Genomic DNA, 19,485 nt, shown 5'->3' with positions numbered 1-19,485 from the left:
AATAATTACCAACAACCTCTGGCTATTTGTAGAAGTCACAATGTTAATTTGTTGTATTTACGGTGTACTTGTTATGAATCATAGTCATTCATATACCTGCAGCCAGCTATTTATAAGTTGCATTATTCTGCTGTTTTTGTATTTATGAAATAAACAGAACAAAAACAAACAAGTTGTTTTATAGTACCAATTTAAACTAGTGTATCTCAAATAAACATTTGAATAAATATTACCCCTGTAATGTTAACAGAGATGGCATATTTTAGCAATAAATTTATGCTATTTTAGCCGGTTTACTTCTTATAAACGTTTGAATAACAATTCCCCACGTATGTACCACATGGATGACTGCTTTTTGAGTCAGCATCCCTAACCAGGGTTTTCATCTAACCTGGCAGCCCGGGGTGCGAAAAGTTCCCGTATGCACTTCCCGATACGTTCAATTACACTCAAAACCCCACTTACTCTGTAAACCTGTTAGCATCAAATAAAACACAGATAAACTGCAAATAATTGAGTTAAATTGAGTTAAACTGTGCTCTTCTTTTCAGTAATTTCAGTGACATTAAAGTTCAATACGTTGTTGATCTACAACAGTGTGCTTTAATTTCTGCTGGGTGTTTTATTTTTCAATAAATGATTTTCTAAATCTGTAATATTGCTCAATTGGTGACAAAAAGTGATTATCTAAATAAACTTTATTCGTTTATGACACATTAAAATAAGAAATGTTAAAAGATGGTAGGACATAGCAAGGCTCGTTTTCAGCCATATTTATAATTTCAGTTACATTGAACGCATCGTAATGTCGCCTCATGGCTTTCTGTGATTGGCTGTTAACGACGTGGCTCCGCCCCTCACAGCAATCTGGTCCCCGGAAGAGGGAAGAGATTCTGCAGAGACAGACGAAAAGTTGACAGCAGAAATTTAAATCCAGGCCAGTGATCCGTTTTTATATAATTTCCTGTGTTTTTATTGAATCTGTCGAGTCTTGTATTCTGGTATTTCGCAACTGCAAGAGTTTTCGAGGTACTTCCGAGTTAATATGTGTCCAAAGAAAGATGGTGTGTGGTTTTTCTACAGTTAACGTGTGGCTCTGAACTCTTCCAGGAATGGAATATGGCAACGACTGAGACACAGCTTATGTTAAGCGTCGGGTTAATCGGTAAGTTCCAGTTAACAGGCCATTTCTTGCTGTTAGTGTAGTTACTGTTAAAGTGAAGTTGGCGCCCCAGACTTGATTGAACGTGCAGGAGAATCACATGACATCAGTGTGATCCAGACATCTACCCCCAGTACTCTCTACCCCCAGCTCTAGATCCCCTACTGGTCCATTGCTCCTTCATCATTGACCTGTGTGCATTTATGAACGAATATTCAATGGGAATCAAAACACATCTGCTACCACAGACTTCCATGTAATGGAGATTTGCTCCCATGAACCCCGTCAGTTTTATTGTTTGCTCACCTCCTGGTATCTGGATACATGGTGATAATCTCTGATGTGATTTCCCCACCAGAGAAAGATGTGAATGGTGACACGTTGTGGGTGTGGTGTTATCCATCTGTGACCTCTGAACTGAAGCAAGTTCTGCTTAAAAAGTGCTGCCTGACGCAGGATGGACGTGATTTCCACACCTTTGTGTTTGGTCAGTTCTGCCGCACCTGGTATTACATCACCACAGTGGAGGTACAGGAACCTACAGCACTGACCAAGGTAACCGAGAAACAAACCATTCCCCACGCTGATGGATAACAGTTTTTCAAATATCTGTATTGATTTTTGTCTTTTTTTTCTTGCCTTAAAGGTCACTCACTTTTCGATAGTTGTTACAGCAAAAGACTTCAACCCTGAGAAGTATGCTGCTCTTAGTCGAATACTCTGCAGGTAGCTGTGTTTGAGGAAAAAAGTTCTGTAATGACTAATGTCCCAAATGTTTAGCTGTGGACATTGTTAACATCGTTATCGTTGTTACTCAGGATGTACATCAAACATGGCAGTCCCGTGAAGATGATGGAAGCCTACATCACCGTCCTCACCAAAGGGATTTGTCAGAGTGACGAAAACGGCTCATTTCTTATCAAGGATTATGATGTCCGGAAAGCATACCTGGCAGGTTCAGTCAAAGGTAAGGCAACATGTTTGTTAGGAGCAACATAAGTCATCCTCACCGCCATCCAGTTCATCTAGACACGATGATAGGTGTTCAGAAGGAAAGGTTGAACAATTAGTTTAGCTAATGGTTTCAGTCATTTGAAAGTTTGAGCTTTTTTTTTTTATTATTGGTTTTTCTTCTCAGCCAACCTAAAGCTTCCACTTCATGTGATGGATTTTCTTAAAAACTTGAAGTTTTTTACTAAATTCATAGGAACCTACAAAATCTTACAGCTCTACTTCAAATATTTAGATAATATTCATTCTGTTACTTTGAGTAGTCATTGTCTTATCTGTTGTAAAAACCATGTAAAACAACTGAAACATAAAATATTTTATAGCAGCTTTAGTGAAATCTTTGTTCAGGATTTTTATGCTGTGTTACTTCATCACATGTTGTTTACTTTGTCAATTCATTTCCTAAACTGCAGGACATTCATGTTGCAACACCATCCCTGGTTTGATGCAACCTGCATAACTGACTCCTCTGTACTCCACTTTAAACTTTCACTTTCTTTTACTGAATTAAGATTATCTGGGGTAGCCATGTTGTGCTTGTCCTTTGGTCCTGTGTAATTAATTGATTACCACTAAAGGTAAAACAGCATTTTAGAGTCTGAAGCCTCATATCTCAACAATAGTTCTTATTTATTTTCCCAAGAAGTTTTGTTTTAAAATTGTTTACATAAAAAAGTTAAAGAAATTCAAAAGTGGAATATAAACATGTTTCTGTCCAATATCGCAAGAGAGCCGTGTGCACAACTAGGGGGGAGAGAAATACGCTCAACCTGGTTTGTTTGGAAGAGCCGGGCTCATTAACAGAGATGAAAAGGTTGGTAACTTAACCAGTGATCCTAAAAGACTTAAAAACAAATGCCGTGGGGACCGCCCCCAGAGCAGACTCAGATTGTTGACTCACTCATGCCATTGTTGTCTCAACACGCAAAACTATAACTGATGAGTTAAAACTTTAGAAAACACACATGAATGCACGCAGGTTTTTATTTGTGAAAACACTGATATTGTCAGTGAAGTGTGTCACTCTGTACAGCTGGGCTTCTTCCTTAGAAATGTGACAGCTGGTTAGTCTGGGAAAGTAGCTGGAACTGATTACATGATTAAAGTGTAACTACACCCCCTACACCCTACACCCACTGCTGAGTTTGAAAAATGCTTGAAACTGCAAGGGTCAGTGTGGGAGATGTGGGGTGATCAGCGAGGGGAGAGTGGGCGGGTCGGGATACACAGGCAGAAATGATTGACAGACAGCAGCTCAGCTCACTGGCAAGATGCAAAGCAGCTACGCCACAGAGCGTCTTTTAGGTGGAAGACTTTCCCCTCCTGAATCTCCTCAGCCACACATGAACAAGGTGGTCCTGAACCGTATCAGTCTGAGCCGTTAGCGCTGTTACGCTGGCCTGTCAGCGGCTCCAGCAGCTCTGGAAAGCTGTGGAGCCTCACGGCAGGTTGTAACAGCTGCAGGAAGTGCTGCTGGAAGTTGCTGCTGCTGTGATTTGAGCTGCTGTCTGTACCCAGATGAAGATCAGCAGCTAAAGAATAAAGTCCGGTGTTACTTTTACATCCTTCAAAAGCTCAAATGCGTCCCACTGCAGGAAAATTTAATCAGAAACTCTGTGAAAGGATAGAAGTCTCAAACTAGCAAATCTACACCATATAAGTTTATCTCCCTTCATAAGCGTTGGTGGGCGTGGGCTTCTTTGCCTGCAAGATGAGGACCCATCTGTTTGCATATGGAGGGAGAGGCTGTGGGTTTTTTAAATTTTCTGGTGACGTGGATAACATCTCTATGTCACGAAAAACATAACCTGGTTTTACCCTGTAGGGGGCATTATGAGCCATTTTTACCCACAAAATCCATTTTTAAATAATAAAACAAAATACAAATTTAATCAACAGTATATGTGGATTTCATCACAATTAAGTAAAGCTACATTGTTTATAGCTAAATAAAAAAACACATTTTTGGGTGCATTACCTCTTTAACTTGGACCACAAAGTTTGTATCAGTAAATCCATCATGATGGATTGCTTGAAATTTCATTCAACTTTGTACTGTGACAATAAATTAATCTTGAATCGAGTAAATTTCCAGACTCTTAACAGCATCTAGTTTTAAGTGTCATTTTTTTCTGTCTTAGATTTCTCACATATTGAGCCCAGTTTGACAAACATTACCCCTCATATTGCTAAATAAATATGAGCAATTTGAGAAACCAGGTACGACCATTTAGAAATATTTTCAGCTTACATTTTTACATCACAAATCTGTATGAAAATAAAAAATTAATTATTTCTGATTGAGATAATATAACTGAGTCAACATAAAAGATAAAAAATGATCTGTTTAAGAGGTTTATTACAAACCTATACCTTTGGCTTTGCAAGCATCCAATAATGTTTGTAAACAAGAAACTCATCTATTACTCCATCATTAAAAAAAAAGAATACTATCTTGATGCTGATTGTAATATGACATTATTTGTGTTGATTTTATAGAGAAGACTCAACGTTATCTATTGGTATTCTTAGCCTGGCAATCATTTTTTTAATAACTGGCTTATATGAACATAGTCATTATATAACTAATAATAATAAACTAAACTAAAAGCACAGTATTAACCTAATTATGTATGCCAAATAAAATATTCAGTAAAAAGAAACTTTACTAAAAAGTAAAATTTTCTTTTAAAAATGTCAACACTCAGTTCCCCAGGAAGGTGGTTCCAGAAAAGATGACCATAAAAGCTAAATGATGCGTCTCCATAAGTCTTTATTAAGATTAAGATGAGTCTCAAGTTTAGGAATAAATAAAAGATTAACTGCTGCTGACACAAAGGCTTTGGGACGTCCATAAACTTAAAGCAAGTGAGATAAATAATTTGGAATAAAACCTTTAAGAGCCTCAAAGACTAATTAAAAATCTTTAAGTCATTGGTCAATTGGTGCTGAACAAATAAAGCTGAAATTTATTGAATTAAAAGCAAATAAATATACATTCAAAGCTGTCTTTCTGTATAGACTTAAGTTATTTTACAATGTGATGTGATCCAATGCAACAATTTTACCTTTTAGTTTCTACTGTATATTCTGATTGTTTTCCTTTTACTTACACATAGAAATAAACAAATTAGAATTTCCCCTTTTCATGTCTTGAAAAATGTATATTACAGAAGGAGAACAGCTTTAAGTACACAGTTAATGAGATCTCTTCTCTTAAACATCACCAAATTACTTCTTTGCAGATTAACCTTTAGCTTTCACTAATATTCAGTAACAGTTTCTAGTTCCGTGTAAAATTTGGTTGATGAGGCTTTGAAAAAGTTTTCACATTAATATTTTGAATGACATGAGATCTGCCGGCAGTCAGTGATTATGACTGGATCTTTAAAGTTTTACTTTTGATTGATGAAATATGCTAATGGATGTTGGGCTTAGGTTTAGTTGAAGGAAAATGCAACTTATTTATGATAGAAAAAAAAGAATCATATTATTCCTAAATGCTTGGTTGCAGCCTTGAATTATATTAGAATAGTCAACGTGTGCAGTAACTTTCCAGAAAGATGAAAATACCACTTATGTGAATTATTCATCAATAATCGGTTTGGCATTTGGCCCAGAAAATGTCAACAGATCACAATTCACCAGAATGTGAGAAATGGTTTAATTTCACCACCAAGATGCTGAAAGGAAAATGTAAAGTAATCTGTAAATATCTTTAGGAAATGACTCGGATTGTTTGAGTTTACCAACATCTTTCTGCTCCCTCAGATGTTGTTTCTCAGTTTGGTCTGGAGACGATCATCCTGTACACCGCCTTGATGCTGAAGAAGAGGATTGTCATTCATCATCCTCGGATTGAAGCACTGTTGGAGTTTACAAGGTGAATTTAAAAATTTCCTTCCTGCATTGTAGTGAAAACTGTCATAAGTTGCTAACTCTTTACCCCATTTCCACTCAGAGTGCTGCCAGCTCTGACGTGGCACAGAAAAGACTGGTCCATCCTGCATCCGTACGTTCACCTGACTGATGCTGAACTGGAGGATTTGAAGAAATGCCCTGGTGAGGCTGCCTCTTGGTTTGTTTATCTAATTAGAAGGAAACCTTGTGCATTCTCAGATTAGCCACCATCTGCGGTTATCTAATGCTGGCTAAATTAATAATTTATGCACCAATATGCTTCATTTCTCCACAGGATACGTTGCAGGATTTGTAGATCCAGAAGTGAGCAACAGATCGGACTTGTTTGATGTGTTTGTAAACCTCCCAGATGGTGTCATCACAGTGTCCCAGAGTGCCAAAGGTATGTTCAAAGAGAAAAAAAATGTTTCTAAGAGCGCTTTGATCTCCTCAGACTCACACTCAGTGTTTCATCACAGAGGCCATGGCTATGGGAAAATTACACAAGGACATCGGGCAGCTTATCGTCCAGTCTGCAGAGGATCCTGAGAGGTCTGATAGTCAAGTCATTAAGGTGAGAACACACACAGAACAGAAACACACCTACTCCCTCTTCATCAGGTCTCATTTCTCTCAACATGACAAAACATTCATTCACAGGATATTTCCCTCAAGACTAAAGAGGTCCTTTCCAACCTGGTTGCTCTGGCTGCAGAGTGTGAAGACTCTAAAATCACACTGGAAGCATTAAAGCAGCATCATTTCCCACCAGCCACCGAGAACTTCCTTTTTCATTTGGCAGCTGCCGAGCAACTCTTACGGATATAAACCAGCTCTCTGAAGCTCTGCAGCAGATCGAGGTTACTGTCAGCAGCTTGGACTCCGGCTTTGCTTGGGTTGGTATGCTGGGATGATTACCGTTTTCTCAAAGGCAGTTTTCTTATCTCAAAAGTGTGAGCAGAAAATTAGATTTTATTGCGAACTGTTAACACGAGGAGCTCCTCCATTATAGAATTAAAGGTAAATTTGGCAAAGTTTAAAATCTGTTTTAATACGAAGCCAAAGTAAGTGCCATCCTCTTTTATTACTGCTAACACAAACTCTGCAGGTAGTTTTGAGTGAATATCACATCAGGCAGGATGTGTGTTAATCCACTGCTAAAAGTAGTCCCTCTAAAAAGCACTATAGGCTGCTGTCTGGGTAAAGTCTATGGAGGCTGGTTGTTTGGAGATACTGCGCCTTTTTTTTTTTTAATTTTCTTCCCTGAAATAAATTATTGGGAGGTGAAAAAACACTTTATATGTCAGGACATGTTTTTACCTAGTCCTTTTCAGGTCTGCAAATTAGCCAATCACAACCTCAAAGAAACAAACACAACACACTGCAGCGTCTTTTTTTTTTTTATTTAATAACAGTAAGCCAAAATCTAGACGCAAAGAATATAATTTCTTTTTCATTCAATTTTATCTGTGGTAAGTGTCCAGCAGGGACCATCGTGCTCAGGTCCGACTGCCACGGGTGCACCACTGCAGGACCGGCTCAAGTCTTCTCATGGGGTTTGTTGGCAATACTTTTACACTAGTGAATCTGGGCTATAGAGCTTCAGTCTGCATCTTGCATGTTGTGCCATATGAACCGATACTTTTTCAGCTGGTACACCCAACAGCGTTTTTTCTAGCGTCATTAACTGCAGTGTAAAGCTGCATTTCCAAACATTATGAACAGCATGTGCTCACTGAAGAGGCGCAGCTGAAATAACCTACATGTGACAAACGCTTCTATTGAGTTAGTTGATAGAAACTGTGTTGGATGGGGTTATCCAATCACAATAGCATCAAACAGTGAACAACCTGTTTGTTTTTTTTTAACGATGTTAACATTTTGTTTTCTACTAATGACATTAGTGCTGCACACCACTGAGATCCAAGCAAACTGAGTTACGTTGTCACATTTCTTTTTACGTCAGCCTACAACTGATAAAATAATGATTGATGCTTTTATCCATGTTGATTTTATTGCATCATTTGTCTGGATGGTTTTAATTTTTTCTCATTATTGTGTAAGATGTACATAAAACAGTGACACAGATGTCTTGTTGCCTCAGTATTTCAGGTAAGACAGAGTGCAATGCATAAAAATGCTCATGTAACTTTGAAAACTAAATGTATTTTCATGAATTGATGTAATATTAATTATTTCTATGAATTTACTTGATAACAGTTGAATAAAATTACTATCAAAAAGTAGCTTCATGCTTTGTTTAATGTATTAAATTGTTTTTAAGTTAAACAAATTCTATGAGAAAAGTTTATGTATTGAATAACATTAACATCTTCCAATCTAGCAGTAACTAAATACTGCGTACAGCTGCTCCTCAGAGTCCTCTGTGGTAAAATAAATGGCTGCCGATCACTTCGGTCTGCAGCTCTTCCTCCAAATTTTCCCTTTTTATCTGTAAAAAAAGGTCAGACTCAGATGAGGTCACGTCAAGTAAAACTGAGGAGAGTTGAGGAGCTTGAAACTTACCGTTCCCAGTTGTGGAAAGAAGCTGAATGAGACGGGAATCATCAAGCTGAACACAAGCGCAATACTGATGTGTCGGAAAGGTGCAACCAGCAGTGAGTTTCTCTTGAAAAGTCTTGTTCTGTTAAGGAAAATTTGTCTGGTTAAGCCTGATGGGGTGGGATTTCAGTCCACCTGGGCTAAAAATTGAATCAAATTAGGAGGAACTTACCTTTGTAAGAGCAAGACCAGCAGATTAGGAACAGCCGCTGCTGTACCAAACAGCATTGCTCTGGACAATGCAGTTTCCCTCACAGCCTAAATAAATAAGAAATAAATACTTAAAGTTTTCAGTTACAAGACTTATTTCAGTGGCTTACCTCTTTTTTCTATCTATACCTTTTCTCCAGCTGCTTTAGAAATCCCAACAGGCTTCCCATTATAATCGAACACTTGAATCCCAGTTTCCGTCTCCTCACTTCTGACAGTGGACACATTGAAGAAGGCCAGAGCGGCTGGAAACAAGTCGCATGTATTACGACCCCAAATTTAGAATAAGTTAAGACAATGTGAAAAATAGAGTGTTGTAAGATTGTGTTCATGAATGAATCGATTCTTTTGAACGGCTCTTTTACTATGAACAATGGGAACCGAGTCACAGCTGTGAGCCGTTCATTTGAGAGCCATTCTTTTTATATACAAATTTTCCACACTGCCGTCATCACATTTGTGACATAACAGACGTCTGATGTCCAACACACTCCATTCATGTGAAGCATCTATGGGCGAAGAATTGTTCAGAAACAACTACTGTGAGCTCTATCTAAAACATTTACTAGAATTTGCACTGACTGTTCAGGTTTATCCTTCTTTATCTATATTTTTCCTATATTTCTTTTTAGTCTTGTATAGTAGATTTTATATAGGTACATATTTTGATTGTTTGTCATTCCTATATATCAGGGCTACTCAATTCGGTCCTACGAGGGCCGCAATCCAGCAGGTTTTCCATGTATCCCTGCACCAACACACCTGAGTCAAATTAGGTGGCTCTAACAGCCAATCAGGTTCAACACGATGACTCATTAATTTGACTCAGGTGTGTTGGTGCAGGGATACATGGAAAACCTGCTGGATTGCGGCCCTCGTAGGACCGAATTGAGAAGCCCTGCTATATATTGTGAAATTTTGTAAGATATTGTAAGAACAAAACCAGTCTTTTGAATGGATCTTTGAAAGGAACAGCTCCTCAAGATCCGGCTCCCTTCAGAGAGCCATAAATCCCATCTCTACTGAAAAATTAAATTACACTGGAAAAAAAGCAAAGACAGACAGAGGATCTCAAACGTGAGAAAAATACTGAATGGATTGAAAACAAGTTTGTTAAAGACTGGAAACAGCTGACGTTAGACAATACTGCATCAAGAGCTGCCATAAATAACCACATGAGCAAAGCATATCTGTACTATAATACAGACTAAATCTATCCAGATGGTGATGAACTTCAAGAGGCAGAGAGGAGACACTGCTTCACTTCTGATCAACAGTAACTGTAGAGCGCTTTCATTTTCCTTGGGGTGTACATTACTAATGCAGTGGTTAAGAAAGCCCAACAGAGACTTAGTTTCATCACTGACAGTTCAGCATGAACAGAAAAACCCTGCAGAGGGTGATAAAGCTCAGATAATCATCAGCTGCCCCCTGACCTCACTAGAAGAAATTGTGAACCCTTGTTTTCTCAGTAGGGTAAGAAAGATGTGTCTGAACTCACATATCCTAGCCTGAGAACTCTTCAGCCTTCTGCCCTCTGGCAGGAGATATGGGGAGTATTAGGTGTCGGACAAACCGTTTAAAGAACAGTTTTTACAGTGACTTGTCTGAGCTCTGAGGTATTTGGGATATACCATCACACATTGGTGACATATACTGTGGTCAGATTAATCAGTATTCCAGATTTGTTTTGGAAGAAATGGACAATGTGTGCTTTGGATCAAAGATTAAAATCAGGTTTGTTGCAAAACCGCATTCACAAGTTATACGGGCATGGCTGAGGAAGAAGAGGGTAGGGAACCTGTATTGGTCAACCTGCAGTCCTGATCACTAACCAACAGAGAATTACTTGGAAATTATGAAATGTAAAAACATAGGGATGATAACCCTGTACTGTTGAACACCTTCTGACATATTTTCAGTAAGAATTGGACAAAAACTAATACTTCATAACCAGGTATTATCAATGCCACAGCATCTTCTAAGTGTTGTGAAAAGGAGTGGCAACATTATAAAGTTGTGAAAAAGTAATTTAAATAAATAAACTTTTCCTGACCTGGGGTTGTAGTTTTACAATCACACCGATGCTATTTTGTATCTGCTTCAAAGTGAATATAACAATCCTTTTTAACTTATTAACCTTATTTCAATGAATGAATACCTTACCTGAGAGTGGGATTGGTAATATTGACCTAAAGAAAGTCAGGAGTGGAGGACTTCTTATAGCGAGTCTGTTGATGAAAATCTGAGGAAGAGCCTAAAATGACAGATAAAGAAAATATTATGAAAAAAATGTACTGGCTTAAACTTTTACACGCATCACTGCATTCACGGTGTACTCACCCCTGCACATGTTGTGTACGAGACTGTTCCCCCAATCAGTAGAAGCTGCTTCAAAGACATTTTCTTACTCTGGAGCTGAGAGATAAAGGCAGGTACAATGAGGTAGAAAAACATTGGGGGGTATAGATGAATTAATGACAACAAATTCATACAGTGTAGTGAATTTTTTCAGATCCAAGTTGCAAAGATAATACCTGCTCAGCGGAAGAGTTTCTGTTTGCGTGGTTGAACCCAGCATTGTAACTCTGCAGCAAAAACTAGAACCATACATTTAAAAATCAATCATTTCTGTTTCAGTCACAATTAAAAAATAAGAAATATGCTTTATTACCTGCCAAAACACAGCGGATTTTATACTGTTATGGGGTAAAAGTGTAGCAACAACCTGGAAAACAGAAAATTTTTTTTTAGCAGCCACTATCAACAACAAAAATGACAAAAACTGTGTCTATAATTAACAGACATACCAAAGGTCCTGATATTGGCAATGTTGCTGGAAGAAAATGATACAAGTGAGTAAATTAGCACCTCCCCCTTGAAACAATTTCTGTTTGCAGCTTTTAAAGCATTTTTCTCTGATTTAATTTCTATCGAAATATCTGTGTGACAACTACAAATAGTTTCTTCCACCGAAGTATCTATAAAACCAGTTCCTGTGCAGATATTACATGATTCGTAAACACTGAATCTCAAATTAAACTCTGTAAAGGAGAAGAAATATCACAGATTTGTAAAATGTTTTTAAGTCATATTACCCGGAGGGCGGAAAACAAGTGGAAGAGCAGCACCAGAATCAGCGTGAACTGAAGACTGTAAACATAAAGTGATAGCATGTTAAATTCCACGAATCACAACTTCCTCCAAAAGTTGTGATTATATATATATATATATATATGCAAGTAGAAATTAAGCAAGTAGCTAGCACACCTTGATAAATATTTATTGTATATGCAGAGAATTTGGATTTATTTTGTGATAGGTTGCATGTTGCTTCTGGCTAAACTTACCAGTGAGAGGAACACTGCTGCATTATCCTAGAGGAGCAGACAGAGAAGAAACAGGTAAAACAAGTGAAGCTATTATGTTCATTGACTCACTGCTGTGCACCTATATTCCTAAATACACTGACCTTTTCATCTAGTTTCTGTCCACTTCCAAGAAGAGTGTGAGCTTTCAGTATTTCAGCCTGAAGAGAGCACAACAAGCAGTTATACATTTTGAACTCATCTTTCAGCATCAGATCACCTTAGTGGCTGCTACTCACATCAGAGGACAGCAACAGGCTTGGATCCAGGAGATTTAACCATATCCGTAATCGACGGAGGAAAGACTGCAATCATGCAATCATTCAAAAACATTAAAGAAACTGGGTTAACTGAAACTAGCATAAATGATCTGCATGTTAAAACACTACAGTGTACATTTACCTGTTCCTGTCTTTTCCACTGCAATAGATTAGGATCCATCAGTAAAAGTTAATTTACTTTTCATAAATTACAAAAAATAAATAAAAAAAAAAAAAAACTACCACAGCAAATATTTCTCAAGCATGCCTATCTCATGCTTTTAAGGTCAAGTTGTTTAGAAGCTACTTCCGCATTTGATCACGTGTTCAGCGTGTGGGCAGGTTTGCTTTGTTGCTGTCGGAAATATAAGAGGTTGTATTTTCAACGATCTTTAACACGTTAAGGTTTTGTTGGGCATAGAGCACACTAGCCAACGTTGTAACTGTTAAACGGTTATAAACGGCTAAACGGCGACTGACAGAAGTAATATCAGCGACACATTTCAGTAGGTATTAGGCCCTTATTATCTTTATGGCGCTTAATCAGCCAAACACAAAAACATGTTAATATTAATGGTTCAGCGTGGGAAAATAAATCCTGTAATGTTTCACCAGGACTTGGAATGGTCATATATCTTTATATCATGTGCATCTTATAATCCCTTTCTACGTTTAGGAGAAGTTTAAATCTTAAATAGTAAAATTCCCATTGTCAGAAGGAGCACCTGAATTGATCATAAAAGAGTCTGAAAAAAAAATACTAATTACTTTTTCTTTTATGTTATTTGTCGTTGTCATGTTTAAAATCTAAAGTAAAAAAAAAAAAAATCAGATTTGCATCTTGCACGTGCGTAAGTGACCTTTTTAGACCGCCCTGCTCTGACATAATCCAAGATGGCAGCCACCGTAGGACGACTACTCAGGACCTCGGTAAGTGCAACTTCACACAAACATTCATCAGCCTAGCCGTCCGCAGGTTTTTGCTCAGGTTCAGAGCTGACGAGGCAATAATTAATCAACAGCAAGTGTAGATACATCTGCACCGACACGCTGTTATATCGTGTGTGTCGCACATTTGAACCTGGGCACCGTCACTGTGGTGTCAACCTGTGGTCCGCGGCCGCTCCAAGTGGACATAAGCGTTCATTAAAACATAGTTGCATGATTGTTTTGTAAAAATAAAAAAAACTTGCACTGTGTCAAACGTTGCACGATAATGTTATCTTGACCAAATGAATGTAACTGCTACTATTCTCAGCTAAAAGTTTTATTCTAGGAGTAATTTTTGGGGTAAGTTTTTTCCTCAATACAAGGTTATACAGTTGCCTTTTCACACATTTTACAGAGATCATAGTGACACAATACTAGGGAAAAACACAGGGCTAATCAGTCTTCATGAGACCTATATGTCAGATAGCAAAGACCTTCTGTACAGTTAATAAGTGTGCTACATATGGAGGGTTGTTATAACTATTAGATTTAATAAGTAATAATTTGCCATTCTGATAGTTGCAATTAATTATTTAATTGCCAATATGAATATTTATGTCACAATGCAAGCCTAATCAAAATGTAATAACACATACAACTGGTAAATAATAACAGCCTTTATGGGGGAAAAGCAACTCAAACATTAAGAATAATTATAAATCTGTGTTCTCTTAAGGCTTTATACACAACTGTAATGATCAAGTAAAAGTTAGTTTTTTAAAAATCTTTGACATTATTATTATTCCTTTTTGTTTTACAAGTAGGGGATTGCAGTTTTATTATGTTTTATTTTTCTAGTAGTTCAAAGTGTGCAATCAAATACTGTAATGCTTCTATTTAATACGTTAAGTTTCAGCAATCAACTGCTCTTACTTAAACATTATCCTTAAATGAGACCTGCAAGTGGAGTGCAGCTATCTGTGCTGTTGATTTTTACCTGTGGTGAAGAAGAGCGCTGTTATTATCATTAGTAACACATCCTGCTCTAATTAGATTGTAAGCCTAAATGTCAAAACCAGAATTCACCATTTCTTTTTTTGGAGCATCACTTCAGCACAAAATACTGATTTTGTTTGTTGATTGTCCCTTTTATTTTTTCTTATTCCACAAAATGTATTCCCCAGAGAGGACACACGATGCACTGCTGGTTACCATGGTGTTATCAGTCTAATCATCCCTTGTTGGTACCAGCAGGTAGTGTTTTCCCAGCAGGTATTTTGCTCCTGGCAGCATATGTAGAGCACTTCCTGTAATATCATAGTGCGCGCTTTGGCAGACATTTAAACTCACAGGGGGCAGTGCAGCAGCAGTTTGGTTCTTAATGAGATCCTTGTCAGGGTTGTCCTTTGATATCTCGACTTAAGTTTTTAATGAAGATATAGAAATTTCCTTACCTGATGGTGGTGCATGCTGGCATGACGGGGACTGTCATTAAGAGCATTGTAGCAAAAATACACAAACATTTCATGCTTATAGTGACAACAAAATTTATCTTTAATCTATAAGAAGAGATGGTTTATTGAAGAGTTATGTGAATATCTGAAATATTCAGTATTTTTTTCACAGCCATAATTATCTGTCACCATCAGAAATACAGATCTTGAATTAGTTTCACTTGTAGAATAGTTAAGTCTGCAGAAACTGCTTTTATAGCCCTTGTTGATGCATTTTGTTTTTCCTCATCCACTGCTTTGTTTACATTTTATAAAATGACTCCCAGTTGAAAAGATTTCCTAAACTGGGCATCTTGCATGCATCATTATCATGACCTTTGGTAACTAGATCCTGAAGTGGTGGCATTGGGAACATTAATGATTTTGCTGGTTTAAGCAGAAGTTAAACATCCATGAATTCTCCAAATAAAATTTACAAACTGTAGTTCTGTTGAATCATTATTAGAATAAGTTATTTCTAAAATCAAACCATAATATGTAAAATCTCACTGTCACTGTGGATCATGTTGTATTGATCTTTTTCAGGTGCGGGTTGCAGCAGGTGGGCTGAAAGTTGCAGCAGCTTGTCAACATGGAGTCTGTGGGGCCACAAGGGTCCTCGCTGCACCTGCACTTCAGAGATCCTGTTTTTCCACCAGTATGTATCAGACTGAGATCATTTTGATAAAATGGGCTGAGCTGACTGGAGATTAGTAGAGATCTTTCTCTGCTTTCTACATCATTGACAAAGCCATCTATTGATCCATTGAGGAAAAAAAAAAACTCATTCTGCTTATGGGCTGACCTTGTTGCGATGGTCAGTTCTGGATAAATCAGCAAACATCTGAAATCAGTTGTAGATTAGTTTAATTTTATATGATACAACTTTTTACAGTTTCTTGCCACACCCTCAGCTTTTTTATCTGAGGGCCTCAGACAGTTCTTCAGATCTTTGCACAACAGTTGAGTACATTTAAATAAATGTCCAACATAGCAGAAGCTTAGATAAGACTGGTTGCACATGATGACTTAAACATTCCTTGACCCTCTTATTCTTATTCTACTAACTTAATGTCTGATTAAATATAGGGATGTGCTTAACTTTTCAGGACTGATGTTTTGTTTTTTGATTCATGTTAATTATGGAAATTACTTAATCTAGTTTATGGTTTAAAGATCAAGCGTTTACTTGTAATGACTGCATTATGACAATCCAATTCCCCCATTTCCTGCATTAATTAACATTATGCTTGGTACAGTTGTTGTACATGAACCCCTGGTTGTTAGACATGAAACACTCCATTTTCTGAGCTTTAGCCTAATAACTTATCAAACATAGTAAACATCGGACTCATCACTGTGGGATTACAAGATGCCATCGCTTTGCAAAATGAGCATCTTCCTCTAATACACAAAAGCAAGACAATGACTAAAAACATGTTGCATGTGCACAGCTCAGCCTGATAAATGGGTTTGAAGTGTTTGACTTGTGTTTATCAGGCACATCCAGATGGGCCCCTGCTGTCACTCAGCCCGCTCCTGACTTTAAAGCCACAGCTGTCCACAATGGGGAGTTCAAGGAGATGAGTCTGGCTGATTTCAAGGGCAAATACCTGGTCCTGTTCTTCTACCCGCTGGACTTGTGAGTATTCATAAGGACAGCGATTTTCAGGCGAGCATGAAGAGACCAAGCCTGAGTACAAGAGATCTAAGATGCTTAAGTACCTCTGAACACCAAGAGAAATCTGATAGACGACCTTATAGCTCGTCAGAAAATACCTGCTGTGCGTCTCATATAGCTTACTAATTTTTTTTTTTTCTGTCTGCAGCACGTTTGTGTGCCCAACAGAGATAATTTCATTCAGCGACAAGGCAAACGAGTTTCACGACATCAACTGTGAAGTGGTGGGAGTGTCTGTGGATTCACACTTCACCCACCTGGCCTGGATCAATACTCCACGAAAGGTAGCCTCATACCCGTGACACTAAGGGCAACGATTTATTTATTTATTCAGCATTTTTAAATTCCGTTTTAAGATCGACTTGTAAAGCTGAAACTATTTGAAATGCAGTTATTACCATAGCAGCTCCAACAGTAGTATGTGTATAGCAGTAGAGTGTGTGTGATGGGTAATTTTTATCCTGTTTTTCAGGCTGGAGGCTTGGGCAACATTCACATCCCCTTACTATCAGACCTCAGCAAGCAGATCTCCAGAGACTATGGAGTGCTGCTGGAGAGTCCAGGTATCGCACTGAGGTAGGTTCATTAGGTGTCCTGTAAAGAGTACCAGTTCTCTCACACTTTTTATAATTTTAACACCACTAACTGATTTAGATTTGCTTTGGCATCTTGGCAACAATGACATGTTTCCAGTCATCTGGCACTTGCGCACTCAGACCCTGCTTAACCCGCCAACAACAAAGGCGGACCTCCGTCCCATGTTTGTGCTGCTACATCTTTTTTATTTATTTGGTCTGTTGAAGCTAAACCCGTTTCTGGTAGGTGACTGGGTTACACGGACCAGATAACTAGCGGTTGACAAGTAACGTTTCTGTTTTCTTGTGTTTTGCGGTCTTATGAGGATGCTGTACACACCTGAGTGTGTCGGTGGAAAGTTTCACTGCCCACTAGATGCCTGACATGCACACTACATCGTTTTCCTGTCTATGCATTTTTCTCCTGCACAGTTTTCATTCCGCTATTGTGTAAAGGCCTTTTATTTTTTCGAAATCACAAAGGAACAATATTTGCATTTTTCATAGAAACATTGTCGTGTAAACAAAACCATATAGTCATCTAGCCTTGAGTTGCCCTTTTTGTGCACTTCTATTGTTGCTGGTTTTCCAAGCCACAACTGATTGTGTTGACAGTGCTGGTCCATTTATTCTGTGTTGCCTTAATGTGTGATGGTGTGTTTAAATACTGTCCCTCAGGGGTCTGTTTATCATCGATCCAAATGGTGTGGTGAAGCACATGAGTGTGAACGATCTGCCAGTTGGGCGTTGTGTAGAAGAGACTCTTCGTTTAGTGAGGGCTTTCCAGTTTGTAGAGACTCACGGAGAGGTGTGCCCAGCCAGCTGGACCCCTGAGTCCCCAACAGTGAGTACACCCAAGACATCACACATCTCAGTCCATTCAGCAGTAAAATATAACTGCATCTCCTAGCTTTAACTTCGGCTTTTCTTAAAAAAAAAAGAGAGAAAAATGTGTCTTACTGTTGCTAAAAATCAAGCGGTACTGGGATAACAATATTTACTTTTGGCATTAAATATCCAAATTAGGTGGTAGAGTTGGTTCAGACAGGTTCATCTCCAGACATTTTTAATAGGATTCAATATAGCCACTGAAAAATGTGCTTTCCCAAACATTAGTAAAATGTGTTAGTCTGTCATTTGATTCTGGAGCCTAATCGTAATTTTCATAGTTTAAAATTAATAAAGATTGTATTAATGTTTGTGCATGCATCTCTGATCATGTCAGTAACTTCATCAGAAGTATATAAATACTTAGGAGTTGCACTACCCAGCTTTTTCATGAATAACTTTTCCAGAAGCATCTGTTGGGTTAAGAAAAAAAATAAATAAATAAATTCCTTGTGCTAAATTACATAAAGTAACATGAAGGTGCCCCTCCTCCCCAACCTGCCAAAAATGTTCCCAATCTTCTTTATCCCATTCATTATGGCTGTGACGTTTAAAATCTCTTCAAATCCATCTATTTTCTGCTTTACAATGAGGTTTTTATGCGTTTATAGATAAAAATCTTAGGATAAATTTCATGTATATACATCCTTACAGAACATACAGGTCCAGTCAAAAGTTTGGACACTTTCCCATTATATCAAATGTCAAAGTGTGTCACGTTTTTACTGGTAGTGTGTGTATCCATTTCATTGCATGTTATGCAAACAGAAAAATGTGTTAGATGCATGTAGCAAAGTTTAAATAACGTCACAAACATTTTAACTTGCAACTTGGACAGAGTTCATACAAATATCTTTGAGTATGTGAATACACAAGAAAGCCATACTGCACAAAGAGTTATGGAAAAATGATCACCTAATGGTGCAATTTCATATGTCAGCTCATGTTGATCCCTGAGGACAGTACAGTATTGTCAGTTGCTTGTCTGAGCAGCCCATAGAAGTTTAATTTGCATAAAGATGTGATTGAGATTGTCCATTATTCCAATGCAGGATTGCAGTAGGCTGGGGCCTATTCCAGCTGCTCAGAGGAATGCTGAGGAAAAAAAACTTCTGTATTGATAGGAATTGAGCATCTTAAACTAAAGCTATCTGAATTCAGGTCATCACAAACTCAGACCTGTTAAGTTTATCTTGTCTGCTTTCCTTTCAGATCAAACCGACTCCAGAGGGATCCAAGGAGTACTTTGAAAAAGTCAACTGAACACTTCAGTGACCCAAAACATTCAATGCTACACATTTAAAGATCTACTTAGTTTACAGTTTAAGATGTACTTGGAGCTGAATAAATCAGAGCATTCACCACCTGTTTGCTTTAATGTGTGAGTCCGAGTTGTGCTACTGCGTATCACTGCTTATTCATAGCCGTTAGTTTCTTGACTGATT

The 19,485-nt window shown here is 37.9% G+C and overlaps 3 protein-coding genes across 3 annotated transcripts; 2 read left to right on the top strand and 1 right to left on the bottom strand.

The window, feature by feature from the left end:
- Positions 1-881: 881 nt before the first annotated feature.
- dennd10 (DENN domain containing 10) lies at positions 882-8,319 on the top strand. The gene is made up of 10 exons (XM_042010491.1): positions 882-1,029; positions 1,111-1,165; positions 1,521-1,717; positions 1,809-1,888; positions 1,981-2,129; positions 5,945-6,056; positions 6,135-6,235; positions 6,369-6,476; positions 6,553-6,647; positions 6,734-8,319. Exons 2-10 carry the CDS (start codon positions 1,120-1,122, stop codon positions 6,899-6,901), a joined length of 1,056 nt encoding a protein of 351 aa, XP_041866425.1. The 5' UTR covers positions 882-1,029; positions 1,111-1,119; the 3' UTR covers positions 6,902-8,319.
- Positions 8,069-12,866, bottom strand: sfxn4 (sideroflexin 4). Its single transcript, XM_042010494.1, has 14 exons — positions 12,616-12,866; positions 12,453-12,518; positions 12,318-12,374; positions 12,196-12,222; positions 11,944-11,998; positions 11,656-11,681; positions 11,520-11,573; positions 11,383-11,445; positions 11,189-11,263; positions 11,012-11,102; positions 8,975-9,090; positions 8,808-8,893; positions 8,600-8,717; positions 8,069-8,525 (listed from the first exon to the last, which is right to left on the bottom strand). The coding sequence occupies exons 1-14, from the start codon at positions 12,652-12,654 to the stop codon at positions 8,448-8,450; spliced, it is 951 nt and encodes a 316-aa protein (XP_041866428.1). The 5' UTR covers positions 12,655-12,866; the 3' UTR covers positions 8,069-8,447.
- A 94-nt stretch (positions 12,867-12,960) lies between these two features.
- prdx3 (peroxiredoxin 3) lies at positions 12,961-19,404 on the top strand. Its single transcript, XM_042010498.1, has 8 exons — positions 12,961-12,979; positions 13,287-13,403; positions 15,443-15,554; positions 16,397-16,538; positions 16,726-16,861; positions 17,050-17,153; positions 17,831-17,996; positions 19,253-19,404. Exons 2-8 carry the CDS (start codon positions 13,368-13,370, stop codon positions 19,301-19,303), a joined length of 747 nt encoding a protein of 248 aa, XP_041866432.1. The 5' UTR covers positions 12,961-12,979; positions 13,287-13,367; the 3' UTR covers positions 19,304-19,404.
- Positions 19,405-19,485: the final 81 nt, after the last annotated feature.

The sequence above is a fragment of the Melanotaenia boesemani genome, chromosome 16 (genome assembly GCF_017639745.1).
Source record: "Melanotaenia boesemani isolate fMelBoe1 chromosome 16, fMelBoe1.pri, whole genome shotgun sequence".
Classification (NCBI taxonomy): domain Eukaryota; kingdom Metazoa; phylum Chordata; class Actinopteri; order Atheriniformes; family Melanotaeniidae; genus Melanotaenia; species Melanotaenia boesemani.
Note: the sequence above shows the minus strand (reverse complement) of the source record. Positions and strands in the feature narration are given on the sequence as shown.

Excerpts from the sequence above, each read along its gene's own strand:
- dennd10 (XM_042010491.1), top strand. The coding sequence starts at position 1,120 with ATGGCAACGACTGAGACACAGCTTATGTTAAGCGTCGGGTTAATCG. Across the intron at positions 6,057-6,134 it reads GCACTGTTGGAGTTTACAAG|AGTGCTGCCAGCTCTGACGT; the intron begins GTGAATTTAAAA and ends ATTTCCACTCAG. Across the intron at positions 6,648-6,733 it reads CTGATAGTCAAGTCATTAAG|GATATTTCCCTCAAGACTAA; the intron begins GTGAGAACACAC and ends ATTCATTCACAG.
- sfxn4 (XM_042010494.1), bottom strand. The coding sequence starts at position 12,654 with ATGGATCCTAATCTATTGCAGTGGAAAAGACAGGAACAG. Across the intron at positions 9,091-11,011 it reads ATTACCAATCCCACTCTCAG|CCGCTCTGGCCTTCTTCAAT; the intron begins GTAAGGTATTCA and ends ACTTGTTTCCAG. Across the intron at positions 8,526-8,599 it reads TCTTTCCACAACTGGGAACG|ATAAAAAGGGAAAATTTGGA; the intron begins GTAAGTTTCAAG and ends CTTTTTTTACAG.
- prdx3 (XM_042010498.1), top strand. The coding sequence starts at position 13,368 with ATGGCAGCCACCGTAGGACGACTACTCAGGACCTCG. Across the intron at positions 13,404-15,442 it reads GACGACTACTCAGGACCTCG|GTGCGGGTTGCAGCAGGTGG; the intron begins GTAAGTGCAACT and ends GATCTTTTTCAG. Across the intron at positions 17,997-19,252 it reads GGACCCCTGAGTCCCCAACA|ATCAAACCGACTCCAGAGGG; the intron begins GTGAGTACACCC and ends CTTTCCTTTCAG.